Consider the following 15,154-nt stretch of genomic DNA (forward strand, 5'->3'; position numbering starts at 1 on the left):
GCTGAATTACTAAACTGTTTGGATGCTGTATATTTATTGCTTCGATAGAAAAAAGAAAACAGGGCTGATCCATACAAAACAAGAAACAGAAGGAAAGAAAGCAAACATTTTCTTTAACTTAGCCTTTTCTGCCTTCCATTCTTTCTCTAACATCACATCACTGTGGACAGATTTGAACAGCAATCAAAGTGTCAGGTTTAAAGAATGGATAACTATTCAATAAATTATATGCAAGAGTTTTCTTACATCCACATTCAAATATACAACCTTTAATATAAGTAAAGTATAATGAATGTTATCAATAAAAGATATTCCTATTATATAGGATGATAGCAGGTTATTATTAAGTAAAAACAATGCTATATAAGAGGATAAAATATCCTATCACACTTCCCTTTAAAAATCCAATCCTGTATCCTTGGAAAGTATCAATACTTCTTAAATGTCCATACTGCCCCATACTATTTAAAGATTCAATGCAACCCTACAATAATCCGAATGTTATTTTTTACCAGCATAGAAAATCAATCTTAAAATTCATACAGAGCACCAACAAAAGACTCTTCACAATCAAATCAATCTATAGTGAAGAGAAGAAAGCTCATTCCAAAAGAAAAATCTTACAAAAAGCTTATAATCAAAATGGCACAATGCTGCTGTAAAAATAGACATAGCAGTAAACAGAACCACGTTTTAAAAAATCCATCCATTTACCTTTAGTTAACTCTCAACAAAGTTCCTGAGAACACAAATTTAGAAAAGACAATCTTTTCAGGTATTGGTAATGGAAAAAGTAGATATCCCCATAAAGAAGAAACAAAGAGAGAAATTTGGACCTTTTCCCCCAACATGGTACTAAAAAAACCAGCTCAAATGTATTAGAGATTTAATTACAAAACCTGAAATTGAAAAACCCTAAAGTAGGTGGACTGGAGAAAAAGCTGCAACCATTTGGGTTAGAGAGATATTTTCTTGTATATAACAACAACAACAACAACAACATCATAGGCAGCAAAAGTATATATATTCATATTTATGTAGTTTCATATATATATATATGTATATATATATGAAAATCCTATGAACAGTGAAAATATCAGTCAACACTGAAGAGACATGTATAAATGAGATGAAATGCTGGCAAGTCATGTATGTACCTCAAAACTGTGTGTGGCTTTTCCTAGGGAGATATGAAAAAATATACAATCAACAGACTGCTGGGAGCCAAACTCTCTCGCGTTGTAATCAAATGTCCAAATTTGCTCTCTATTAGTATGATATGCCACTGACCAAAGAACAACTTTGGGAGTGAGAAAAGGCTTTATTTTAGCTTATATATATATATAGTCCATCATCTTGAGAAGACATTTTCTAGGGAAGTCAGCCTGCTGGAGAGCTTCTCCATTCTCCTGTACTCATATACCCCTCTTGTGAGCATTCAAATGTCTAATTAAACATGAGAATTCCCCCTATGTCTGTAGCACAATCATCCCTTCACAAGCACCAGTATTGACAGATTTAAGGGATGATAATCATCATTTTAGCCATAAAAGAATATTGTATCAACAGAAGCATAAAAAGTAGGATGCAGTGGTAGATTTTGGCCACATCATGAAAGATATAAATATAATATTAGAGGAAATGAATTATAAGCTAAGATGTGGAGAACAGAAGAACCCTAAGCTACAAGATTATTAATGTGACCAAAACTAATGTGACCAATTTCTTTTAATGATTCTACAAAATAAGTATTTTGTTCCCTTTATGGATTGGAAGGAAGACCAGAGGTTGAGTAACAGAGGCTGGATCCACCTGGCTGAGGGACTGACATGACAATAGTACTGATAACAAAGTTCTAATTTCCAAGGTAAACTGAGGACACAATAGTAGCATACCTCAGGGACACCCAGACTGGCACCTAGTAGACACATGTGACTTGCAAATATTTTCATTTTCTTCACCATTTCTGTTCAGGCATGATTATGCTCAAGTTGAAATTCATGGAATTTATTATAAAAGCCAATCTTTATACAATCAGATAAGAGTACCTCTCACTCATCAAAACTCTTTTTGCTTTTTGAAAGAGGACTACAGAGATCCACAACTAATGAAATGCAGAGAATCAGTGCTCACTGTGTGCCCAAGCCAAAATGATCCATTTCCAACGTGACCCATCTATTCAAGATTCAGTGAAACTCAAGGAAATGGAAAAACTCTAAGAGTCATAGAACTAAGAATGTTTGCTGCAAGACAGAGTCTTCGGTATGTGGCAGGAAGCTGCAGCCAAGAAACCTCAACAATATGGCTGCCTAAGCAATAGGCACATGGTAGGATAGATTAATTTCTCAAGGCCCTACCCTCAGATGAGAGCTATAGGCAATCAATACCTGCTAAGAATGAACGCATCCAGGGAATGAGCCCTCTGATAAGGTAACCAGTCAAGGTGCTCAGCCCTAAGCACAAGTACATCTGAACATTACCAAATGGATTCACTAGGTTTGTGTATTGATTTTTTATTGGTGTGTGTGTGTGTGTGTGTGTGTGTGTGCACGTGTGTGTGCATGTGTGTTGTATAAAACAACAATTAAGAAAAGGTCATTAATTTGAAAAGGAATAGGTGAACAGTAGAAGTTTGGGGAGTGGTGTAAATTCAATATTCCAATATGAAATTCTCAAAAATTAAGCATTTATTTAAAATCCCCTCAAGATTGTCTAACAAAGATATGTGTTTATTGAGATAGATGTAACAATTGTAATTATTTTAGAAAGGATTTTTTCTTTAAACAAGGCTTTGGTGTTTAGCCCAGCCAAATCATTGTGCCTTCTACCTGAAATTCCAGGATTCCAGCTGGGATTAGAGATAGGCCTGTGCCACATTGCCCAGCTTCCTTTTTGGTTTTTCTCTTCCAATGCAATGCCCAGCAGTCCTCAGTGCCATTAACAGCAAAGGGTTGTATTGTTTTTAATCTGAAAAATAATTTTAAAAACCTTCCCATGCATGCCTCGCTCTCTAAGTTGTCTCCTGGCATTACCAAAGTTTTCCAAGTGCAGAGAAACACATAAATAATCAACCATCTTTTCTTTTTCTGTCTTCTTGGAACTTCTGAACTCATCCTTGCTTCTTTTACATTCATTTTCTTTTCAGCGCTAAGCATTACAATGAACTTCTATGATTTTCTCTCTACTGGCAGACCCCTCTGCTTCTGCTCCCCCGACCCCAATCTGTGCCTCAAGGGGTCTAAAGGGTTTAAGATATTAAAATCATCCCCACTCGCTTTTCTCAATACCTATTTGGAGACTCCTTTAATCTTTAGCTATTAAGGAACTCTCAAATTACAGGAAATGCCTTTGCAGTCCTAAGAATGACAGTGTGATATTTCCAGGCTTTCAGTAAACGCCCACTATAAGACGAAAAGAGCATAGAAAACCATCTCACTTCTGCGTTCTCTAAAATATCTGGAGTCTCGAACTCATTTATTTCCCTTCTGTATCCTAATAAGTGAGAAGCAGTAACATAAGCCTGCAAATGTCTTGCGAACTTTAAGTGGTTTGGATACTGCCAAAGCAGAGCACTGTTGCACTAATTCCTCCCAGACGAGCTAAAAATAAGCATGCAAGCTATTTTTAAAACCTTCTTCAGAAAGATAAGCCCAAGAAGTATGAGAGAAATGGGGGGGGGAGAATCATATTAACAATAACAAAGCTCACTAGACCATACTCATAACTGCAAGGCAAGGGGGAAGGCAGCCTCCTGTGTTCCACTAACATGTTTTCCCTTTCGTTTGCGTCAAGATTTGTAATAGTAGGTCAACGTGAGTGCTTCCAACATCCGTAATTTCATGCAGGTGGGAAAACCACTAAATATACTCCTTCCTCTGTAAGGTCTTTGAAGTAATTCTCATCTACAATAAAAGGTGAAAAAATTGCTTGGCTCGTGAGAAAACTCGTTTTCCTAGGCTTATCAAGCTGCGAAGAATTCTGAATCACAAGATGATGACTGCATAGAGGGAAGAGGTGAAAGTTCCAAACGGAAATGAAAACCAAGCCTGAAATCATCTCGGGAGGCTGGTCTGCATGCTCTGTCTGGGAGTCATAATTTCACAGGCGAGGAGAACCAGACCAGTGCTTAAAGAGCTGCGATATGCGGAGCCCTTTGAATTGGGAGGAGCTTAGCAGACAAAATGCAGAATGCAATTGATGTCTCTACAGACTTTGAGGCTGAGGTTTTTATGATTAGGGTTCATTTATACCACCATGAGGGCAGCATCCACCCTTCCCCATTGGGACTCCTACTAGACGATGTTAGCCTCTTTACCTTTAATTGTAAGAGAGAGTTTGTATGGTTTTGTTTCTTGTCCTTGTAGCGATTGCCAGAAATAATTCTGGAACGCCAATGTGAAGGGTTACAGCTCTGGAAATCACAAGTCGGAAGTAGGTCACTGCGCTAGCATTAAGTTCTCAGCAGGATTGGGACACTCCTGAGACAGGAGGGGACAATTCATCTCTATCTTTTCTAGCTTCTTGACACTGCCTAGATGCCTCCCCGTGTTATGTCTTCCCTCATCTCCAAAGCTGGCAGTGGTCAGTCAAGTCTTTTCCTCATCCTCTCCTTTCTCTGACAAGTCTTAAGGTTTCAGTGTGCGCTATGGTCTCTGACATTCTTTACAGCACAAGTGCAGCTGATTTAGCTGCCTTGATTCTAGCTGTAGCCATAACAACCCCTTGCCTTTTCTGCATCCTAGCATATTCATAGTTTCTGGAATTCGGGACGCAGGTATCATTGCTGGGCATTGCTTTGCCTACCACAGACTTCAGGAGTTTTTGTTTTTTGTTTTTTTTCTTATAAATTATCCCTAGAAAGTATTCAGTAAATGTTATATTTAAAAAGAAAGCAAGCATGCATCCCTAAATCTAATTTTATTGGCCAAACTCAAGGCAAACAAAGATGGCTAGACGTTCCAGGTATTTAACCAAGCATCCGTCTCTATGGATATTGCGCTTTTATTGCTCCCATATGAAACAGGTTGAGTGAGTCACTCTACAAAGCATCTTCACTCTCAGCCCTCATGAGAATATTGCTTCCTCTGTGACAGTAAAGTGTGCCCAGGAAAACTGTAGGCTGTCTGGAGTTACTAACACAAAGACCGAGCCATTAAGCAAGTAGGACTTATCTCCAAAGGGCAGACTCGAGCACAGAGCATCCACTAAAAACCACCACAGAGAATACCAGGAAGGCAGCTGTCTGCTGCTCTCCACTTCGTTTCATTCAGCTCTGAGATCTAAATTACTGCCGCTTTCTCCTCTCTTAATCACTTCACAGAAGTCAAGTGTCCTTGGAAGAGACTGCAGAGGGTAGCACACATCTCATCCCATTGATTCTAAATTAATTTGATCTTTTAACTCCCAGCTATTATACTTCCTGGGCTGATAAAAAAAATCTTGCTGTAATTTAATTTTTCCACAAATAAAACCTGACAGTAGTGGCTTAGAAGCAAAATTATTTGAATACCTATTTCCACTTAACTAGAAATAGAAAAAATTTTAATATATGTAAGAATATTTTACTATAGGAATAAATATACAAAATCACAATTAATAATTATAATTTGTATAACATGTATTTAATATCTTATGTGTGTCTAGATGTATATTATATACACACAAATATGTAATATATGTCTTCAAAAGACATAAGCTTTTGCATTTTATATCTTGTCTCTGGAAATAGGTGAATTTTAAACTTTATCTTGAAAGTTAACTCTCATGGAAAGACAGAAAAATCTGAGAAGTTAATTCTTTACTTAGCTGAATCACGAGTAATGTTATGTTACCTAAAGCTATTGTTAGATTTCAACAGAGACACTATTGTAGGTTACTAGTGAGTGTTTCACAAACACATGTAAGAATTGCATGACTGTAGCCCTATATACTACCCTAGTAACTACCCTAGTACAACTTCCTGGGCTTACGCTGACTGATGACACAAAATTATAAATACTGTTCAATGTATAATTTTCAAAATATTTAATTCTGTATTTATAATTCCTATGACCCAACAAATCAAAAGCTAGAACATGAAAGCAAAGATAGGAATATATTTCAGTCAGAACAACAGAATGACACTTCCTCCTTTGAAACTTAAAGTGGGAAATCCCTATGGAAAATACACTCAGTGCAGCAGAACCAACTCATGGTAGACATGACGAGGTTTTCCCAGAAACAGTTGACTACGGTTCCCTGGAATCTCACAAAGATTCCACTTTCTCTCTTCCTTTGAGGTATTTTGATATTTATATAGAAGAGGAACACTGTTGAAGCCCTAAGATCTTATCAAGATCCCCATTTTTACAAAGAAAACAATATTTTAGACCTAAATGGTCGAAATAGCCTTGTATAGTAAAGTCAGGCTCACGCAGCTATGCTTTTCCATTACCAGGCTATTAGAAAGAGCCTCTGTTTCCACTGACTCTCAAATCCCCATGGCGTACAATGAAGCAAGTGCTGTTGGAAACAGTAACGAAGGCGTGGGACCTTCATGAAAGCATCACTCACGTGGTATACTGCGAAGAGGAGGAGGAGGCACGTTGTTAATGGCTATCATGTGAGCCAAAATATCTGTTGGAAGAGAATCCTCAGTCATCTTGGCATCTTAAAAGGCAGCTGGACAGAGATGACTTGAGTGTTAGAGGACCATACTTATCTTGGGAGTGCCACAAAGTAGAACCTCTAAGAATCTTCAAGGTCCTCTCTGATAGGCCAAGACCACAGAATGTCCTTGCTTACAGTGCTGATGTAATAATAAGGCCTAAGCCAGAACTCTAGTCTAGTTCAGGGGCTTAATGAAAAGGTTGTGTGAGCTACAGGGCTAGGGGAAATGAAGACCAACACTATAATCCACATGGCAGGCACAATTCAATCCAAGTACTGAATATTAGGTTAGTATATCTTTTCTGGGTCTTCCATGATTTATAATTCTTTTCTTACCCCCATGGTCTTCACATGGAAAATCAAAATCCCTTTTTGTAGCATCAGTAACAGGAAAGGTGGGATTTTTCTAATCCCCATCAAAGGGTAGAATATCATTTTAATTATCACAGAGCAATAAACTCACACCTGTATACATGTGACCATATTATGCTGTCATGTGGCTTGCATTTCAGTTGTTTTCTCTAAGTCACAATGACCAAACATAGTTTGAAAGTTGACATGCTGGGACATGGAGGAGGAGGCACTGTTGGTAGTTATCATGTAAGGCAAACTCCTAGAAAAGAAGACAGACATCTTGACAGCTACAACTCTGTCAAAGGTTACTTTATGGATAAATAATTGATCTAATGGATTGTGCATTATCTTTTGGATCCTGAAATAATACTGTGGTATCTACCTTAGGTGATAATATATAAGGAGGAGGACTCGACTCTCCCCATATATCTGTGGATCTCAGGGGTTGAACCCATGTCATCGGGCTTAGGAGCAAGAGCCTTTACTTATTTGAGCCATGTAGCAAGCCGTTATATTTTCAGCTTTTCTTTATTTCATATAAAACAAGCCACGTACATTGAAATATTTTACAATAAACTACATCTTGCTCAAAACTACTTATTTATTTAATAATCTATGTGTGAGGGTGGGCATGGGGTGTGTGTGTGTGTGTGTGTGTGTGTGTGTGTGTGTGTGTGTGTGTGTGTATGTTTGTGTATGTGTATATGCAGGTCCATGCACCCATGCATGGACTTCTAAAGGCCGGGATTCAAAACCAGGGGTCTTCCCTTGCTGACTTCCATCTTTCTTTCTTATGTCAAGATTGCTTACTGAACTTGCAGCTCTCTGATTTCCTTGACTGTTTATCCAGAAGGCCCTCGAGATTCTTCTTTGTTCTTCCCCCATCTCTGCTGATGCTCACGGCTTTTGCATAGGTGCTGTGGATCTGAACTCAGGTCCTACAGTAACACACAGCAAATACTTAATCCACTGAGATTTTTCCCAGCCTTATTGAGAAAAAAAATAAAAAGAAAATACACTAAATGAAAATGCAAGTAAACAAAGCATTTCTAAGAAGTAAACAGTGTAATAAAGTGGTTTATTAATTTTATACAAAAATCTATATATCTTTAAGATAATGAGTGCATATTTGTTTTGAAAACTATTTGGTCATATGCACAGTACACTCCAAATATTTTTGATACGTTTTCCTGGTGTTTCTAAATCTTTTTCAAATATGTACTAAGAATAATATTATAATCACATGCTTTGTGTCTGATAGACAAGTACATTAAATTATGTGGTTGGTAGTTCCTGGATATTCTATTTCTCAACCACTTACTTGTAAAATATCTTGGGTAAAGCATTGAATCTGCCTAGATCTTCAATAACTCACTACACAGCAAGGATTGTGGATTTCACACAGGTGATGCAAAGATGAAACAAAAGAATGGAGGGAAAGGTCTGACACACAGTCCCTGGATGTGGGAATCATCACTTTTAATTCATACTGATAATACTATACTGAGGTAAATTTAGAAAGGCCCAATGTGAGTAAGAAAAAGCTAACAGTGACTCAAAAGTCGAACAGTAAAAGGCATAAACTTTCAGAGATGGACTCACTCATTTAGCTGAAATTTTGCAAAATTCCAGATTTAGCAGATCAGAAAGCAATGAATGTCAGCATGGAGAGACTTCTATACACACAAAGAGGTATTTGCTTACCTGAGAACCGACTGAGTTATCATTCAGTCTGTAGAGCTGGTTCTCAAACTAAATGGAGTAAAATTGGAGAAAGAAAGAAAGAAAGAAAGAAAGAAAGAAAGAAAGAAAGAAAGAAAGAAAGAAAGAAAGAAAGGGAAGGAAGGAAGAGAGTGCGGTGTGTGTTGGGGAGGAAGGGAGGAGGAGAAAGAAAAAGAAAAGAAGAAATAAACAAACAAAAACAAAGAAACAAAGTTGAAAGGTAAAAGAGGAACAAACCAAGGAGCTGTTACACTTGTTCAGGAAAGGGATAGTGAAGGCTGTATATACTGAAGCCGTGCTGCTGCAGACAGAAAGGGTGTTGAGCTTTCACGGAAATTGGGGAAAAAGGTTTTCAGAATGCAGCACTTGTTACTGTATACTTGTCAAAGTCAATTATTATAGGGAAGGATAAATCATTCTATGATATCGCTACAATAAATAGAGACTAATATCAGCAGCTAGGTATATAACTAAAGTAAATAAAGTTAGTATGCAAAAGAGATACTTAAATGTTCATGTTTATTAAAGGTAAATATGGAATTGAAAGGTAACCATCAACATACAAACATGAGTAGAAAATATGGTTAAAGTAAAAAATGCCTTATTATTTAGGTATAAAAACATCATAAAACAATGCCTTCATTGGAAAATGAATGGAACTGAAGGACTTCATGATAAGTAAAATATGCCAGAAATAGAAAAAGAAGTGTTATAGTATCCCCCCCCCCCCAACCTATGTATACAAGTTGTACAAGTAAATAAAATCTGGAGTAAAGAAGGAAGGACAATTAAGAATCAGCACAGAGGGTAGGGGAGAGGAGAAGATAAGAGAAGGTTTAAGGAAGAGTGCATGTCCATCTACGTGTGACACATCCCTGTATGGAAATGTCACCATGAAACAATCTGAGTTATTGATTAATAGATATTTAAAAGTAGTGGTGGTCTGGTGGTGGTAACATAGCCGATATGCAGCAGGCACCCTTTTAGGTAATGCATTTAGTAACCAAAGAACATACAAGGGCATAGGCTGGTCTGAGGTCCCTGGTACATACGCAGCAGAAGGCTGCCTTGTCTAGCCTCAGAGGCAGAGGGTGCACACCAACCTGTAGAGAGTTGATACTCCAGGAGAGGGAGATAGCTGGGGAGGGGGAAAGCAGGTAAAACTCTGAGTGGGGAGAGGAAGGGATGTAAATGAATAAAATAATTAAAAAAGAATCTTCACAGAAACTTATTTATAACACCCAATGAGATGGGTATACTACATCAGCTTTATTTTATAGATGAGACAACAAAGTTCATGTAGTCAATTAGTATGAGATCATAGGAGCAGACGTGGGCTTAGTTTTGTCCTTGGTTGTACTTCTTTTTGCTTTTGACCCTTAATGAAAGGACAGGAAGGGTTTGTATTGTGTGGAGCTTTCTCTACCCTGCCTTGTGTTCCTAGTGGGTTGCACCCACCCAGGAGTTAGCTTGGATCTGTGCATTGAAGAAACAAACTCTCCCTCTCCCTCTCCCTCTCCCTCTCCCTCTCCCTCTCCCTCTCCCTCTCCCTCTCCCTCTCCCTCTCCCTCTCCCTCTCCCTCTCCCTCTCCCTCTCCCTCTCCCTCTCCCTCTCCCTCTCCCTCTCCCTCTCTCTCTTTCTCTCTCTCTCTCTCCCTCTCTCTCTCTCTCTCTCTCTCTCTCTCCCCAGTTATTCTCAAAATGCTTGGCTAGTAAAGACTGGGCATACCTAATCCTTCCCCTGCTACCCCAATGCCAGTTGGGGAAATGGCCAAAGGCCACTTATCTGGGCTCTTACATCTCTATGGTTCCATCCCCCCCCCACAAGGATGGTGGTAAAAATTTTTTTTTCCTGCATCTTTACCTATAGGAACCTGGAGGTCCCACCTTTTCCACTCAGCCATTTGTCAACAACATATTTATTAATGGATCTAGAATCATTTGGGGAACAAGACCTTCAGCGTCAGTACTCAAAGATTCGAGATTAAATCTAAATATCAGAACTGCCCAGGTTAGGGCATGGAAATAAGTGATTAGGGGCGGTTTAGTAAAAGACAGCACATGGCTTACTTGTTTTCCCATTCCTCAAAATAATTAAACTATTTTGTTCATGATTCCTAACAATTATTTTCTCCACTTATATTTACGGTATGAATGACATACCCAATATAATTTTTAGGCATTTCAACACCTGGTCCCCAGCTGGTAACCTTCTAGGGAAAACAAGGAGGTATGACCCTAAAGGAAGGTGTATTAAAGGAAGTATATCACTGTAGGCAGGCTTGAGATTTAAAAAGACTCTGCATTGATACCTGCTTCCTCTTTGTGGATGAAGATTTGAATGTTCAGCTGCTGGAGCAATACTATGCCTGACTGCCTACTGTTATACTCCAGAACATGGTCGTGATGAACTCATCCCTCTGAAACTATAAGGCACAAATAAGCTCTTCCTTCTATAAATGGCTTTGGTCATGGTGTTTTATCACAGCAATATAAATATATAACCAGTTGTCTTAGTCAGGGTTTGTATTGCTGCCCAAAACATCATGACTAAGAAGCAAGTTGGGGAGGAAAGGGTTTACTCAGCGTACACTTCCACATGCTGTGCATCACTAAAGGAAGTCAGGACAGGAAGTCAAAGAGAACAGGAACTTGGAGTGGAGACAGGAGCTGATGCAGAGGCCATGGAGGGGTTCTGCTTGCTGGATTGCTCCCCCCGGCTTGCTTTCTTATAGAACCTAGGACCACCAGCCCAGTGATGGCACCACTTAAAATGGGCTGGGCCCTCCCTCATTGTTCACTAATAGAGAAAATGCCTTATAGCTGGATCTCATGGAAGCATTTTCTCAAGGGAAGCTCCTTTCTCTGTGATAACTCTAGCATTTGTCACGTTGACACACAAAACCAACCAGTACACCAATATAATATTCTTCAAAAAATTATACCTACAAAATGCATGTATAGATACATGCATACAAAATATTGAACTATAGTTTGTACAGGTATGAATACTATTATGATATAAAAATCTTCTTGAGAATGAATCCAAATAAAATATGATTTTATAAAACTGAATTTGTCAAAAAATATACAATTAGACAACTACTTCCTTTTTAATGATGTGTATGTGGGTCTATGTGTTAAGTATGTACACATAAATAGAGGCTTTCATAGGCCAGAGGAAAGTGTTGGATTCCTTGAAAGTGGATTTATGAACACTTGAGAACCATATGATGTCAGTGCTGGGATCCAATCTCAGGTCCTCTAGGAGAACACTGTTAATCACTGAGCTGTCTCTTCAGGCCAACTGCTTTCTATTTATTTATTTATTTATTTATTTATTTATTTATTTATTTATTTATCTTTTTGGGGAAGGGGTGATGGGGAAATAAACAGGGTTTTTTAATTTTTCTTTAATTTTCAATTTTATTTTTATTTATTTATTATTCACTTTACATTCCAATATCAGCCTTCCTTCTTCCAGTACCCCCTCATGCAGAATTCTCCCATTCCTCCCTTTCTTTCTTCTTTGGGAAAGGGGAACTACCCTCTAGGTATCACTACCCAGCTATCCATAATTCCCCTAGCACCTCAGGTCACTGTAGGACTAGGCACATCCTCTCCCAGGGAGGCCAGACAAGGCAGTCCATGTAAGGTAACAGGATCCACAGGCAGACAGATTCAGGAAGAGTACTTGCTCCTATTGTTGGAGGATCAAGCTGTTCATCTGCTACATATGTGCAGGGGACCTAGGTCCAGCCCATGCCCCCTCACTGGTGGGTGATTAGGTTTCTGGGAGCCCCTAAGGGTTCAGGCTAGTTGGCTCTGTTGGTCTTCCTGTGGAGTCCCTACCCTCTTTGTGTCCCTCAATCCTTCCCCAACTCTTCCATCCAATGATTGGGTATGAGTCTCTGCATCTCTTTCTATGCTAGGTGGAACTTCTCAGAGGACAGTTATTTTGGTTCAAAGGTTCTTTAGGTACTTTGTCGTCCTTATCCTTCCAAAGGGAGTGGGAGTCCTGCCTGGCCACAGGAAGTGGTCACTTCTGGATCCATATCCCACACTGCTAGGACTCTCAGCTAGAGTAACCCCCCCATAGGACTCTCAGCTAGAGTAACCACCCATAGAACTTCTTTCCCCCATCTCAGGTCTCTGGCACATCCTAGAGATGGTCCCCACCACATTGATAATTTCCTTCTCTCTCCCTTGCTCTCCCTATATCTGATTCCCCTGCTCGATTCGCCTCCCTACCCCCTCTTCCACCCAGTTCCCTCCTTCTATCACTTCCAATGTCTACTTTATTTCCCCTCTGAGAAAGATTCAATCATCCTCCCTTAAACAGTCCTTGTTATATGGCTTCTTTGGATCTGTGAATTATAGTGTAGATATCCTGTATTTTATGGCTTTCTCTAACTCCTCCATTGAGGTCCCTGTGCTCAGTCTTATGGTTAGCTGAAAGCATCTTAATCTGTATCAATAAGGCTCTAGCAGGAAATGCCAGGGTGGAGAGGCAGGAGTGGGCAGGTCAGGGAGTACCCTTGTAGAAGCAGGGGGAGGGAGATACCCATATCTGGCTTCTGTCACCGAGCACTTATTAATGTCAGCAATAGTGACTGGGCTTGGTGTCTGCATATTAGATGGATCCCCAGGTGGGGCAGCCTCTGGTTGGCCTTTCCTTCAGTCTCTGCTCCACACTTTATCCTCATATTTTCTTTAAACAGGAGCCATTCTAAGTTAAAAATTTGGAGATTAGTAGGAGGCCCCATCTCCCAACCTTGGGTCTTGTCTAACCTCTGAATATGATCTCTACAGGTTCTCCCTCCCCTTTTTAGGGAGTTTAAGTTAATCATCTCTGTTGGGTCCTGGGAACCTCTTGCTTCCCTGTCATCGGGGACCCTCCAGTGGCTACTCCAAGTTCCTCATCCCCCACTGTAACATATTTTATTCGATTTTCTGACACTCTGTACCCCTCTCTTGTCCCCTCCAATACCTGATCCTGCCCCCTCTTTCCCCTCCCCTTTCTCTCTCCCTCCCAGGTCCCTTCCTCTCTCCATCTCCCATGATCATGCTGCTCCCCACACCATGCAGGACAGAAGCATCCACACCATGGTCTTTCTTCTTCCTAAGCTGGACTGTGAGTTGTATCATGGATATTGTGAGCTTTTGGTCTAATATCCACTTATCAATGAGTACATATGATGTGTGTTCATTTGTGTCTGAGTTACCTCACTCAGAATGATAGTTTCTAGTTCCATCCATTTGCTTCCTTTTCATAGTATTGTACAAACTTGAACTCCTGTCAGCAGTGGAGGAGTGTTTCCCTTGCTCCACAATCTCTCTGTAGCATGTGCTGTCCCTTGAGCTTTTGATCTGATGAGTGTAAAATGGAATTTCACTGTGATTTTGATGTGCGTTTCCCTGATAATGAAAGACTTTGGGCATTTCTTTAATGCTTCCCAGCCATTTGAGATTCCCCTGTTGAGAATTCTCTGTTTAACTATGTACCCCATTTTTAAATTGTGTCATTTGGTTTGTTGATACATAACTTCATGAGTTCTTTATATATTTGGCATATTAGCTCTCTGTCAGATGTAAGGTTGGTGAAGATTCTTTTCCAGTCTGCAGGCTGTTGTTTTGTCCTATTGACAGGGTTATTTAACTTACAGAAGCTTTTCCATTTCATGAGGTCCCAGTTATTAATTGTTGATCTTAGTGCCTGAGGCACGGGTGTTCTGTTTAGGACATTATCTCCTTTGCTGATGAGTTCAAGGCTGTTCTGCATTTTCTGTTCTATTAGATTTAATGTATTTAATTTACATTGAGACTTTGATATACTTGGGTTTGAGTTTTGTGCAGGGTGAAAAATATGAATTCTTTACATGCAGACATCCAGTTAGACCAGTATCATTTGTTGAAGATGCTCTCCCTTTTTCTGTGGTATAGTTTTGCCTTTTCGTCAAGAATCAGGTGTCCACAAGTCTGTGCGTTTATTTCTGGGTCTTCGCTATGATTCCATTGATCAACCTATCGGTTTCTATGCTAATACCATGCAGTTTTTATTACTATAGCTCTGTAATACAGCTTGAAATCAGGGATGGTGATACCTCCAGAAATTCTTTTATTGTTTGGGATTGTTTTAGCTATCCTGGGTTTTTTGTTTTTCCATGTGAAATTGAAAATTTTTCTTTCAAGACCTATGAAAAAATTGTGTTGGAATTTCGATGGGGATTCCATTGAATCTGTAGATTGCTTTTGCTAAGATGGCCTTTTTCACTATGTTGATCCTACCCATCCATGAGCATAAGAGACCAACTGCTTTCTTAAAACATACAAATAAATTATTATTTTGTATAATTTACTTATTCTATGTTCAGCAACACCAGAAGAGTACTTTTTACCCACTCCTTATTATAATAAATATAACTTTGGT

At 39.2% G+C, this 15,154-nt stretch overlaps 1 protein-coding gene and 1 long non-coding RNA gene across 13 annotated transcripts in view; one reads left to right on the forward strand and one right to left on the reverse strand.

Moving 5' to 3' along the window:
- Cnbd1 (cyclic nucleotide binding domain containing 1) overlaps nucleotides 1-7,083 on the reverse strand; it is a 373,043-nt gene extending 365,960 nt beyond the window's left edge. For 3 of the 12 annotated variants that reach the window (XR_010051715.1, XR_010051717.1, XM_063261274.1), the window contains exon 1: nucleotides 6,553-6,776. Coding sequence is in view for 7 of the 12 variants with exons in the window: in XM_063261274.1 (XP_063117344.1) it covers nucleotides 6,553-6,640 (88 nt within the window). In the remaining 5 variants the exon portion in view is untranslated. Of the gene's footprint in view, nucleotides 1-6,552; nucleotides 6,786-6,984 lie in introns of those variants that run through there. The other 9 variants (XM_039110952.2, XM_063261272.1, XR_010051716.1 and 6 more) reach the window with 8 other exon arrangements.
- On the forward strand, nucleotides 6,645-7,595 carry LOC134478940 (uncharacterized). The gene is made up of 2 exons (XR_010051719.1): nucleotides 6,645-6,935; nucleotides 7,390-7,595. It is a non-coding gene; the product is annotated as an uncharacterized LOC134478940 (long non-coding RNA).
- The last annotated feature ends 7,559 nt before the right edge of the window (nucleotides 7,596-15,154 follow it).

Source organism: Rattus norvegicus, chromosome 5 (genome assembly GCF_036323735.1).
Source record: "Rattus norvegicus strain BN/NHsdMcwi chromosome 5, GRCr8, whole genome shotgun sequence".
Lineage (NCBI taxonomy): Eukaryota > Metazoa > Chordata > Mammalia > Rodentia > Muridae > Rattus > Rattus norvegicus.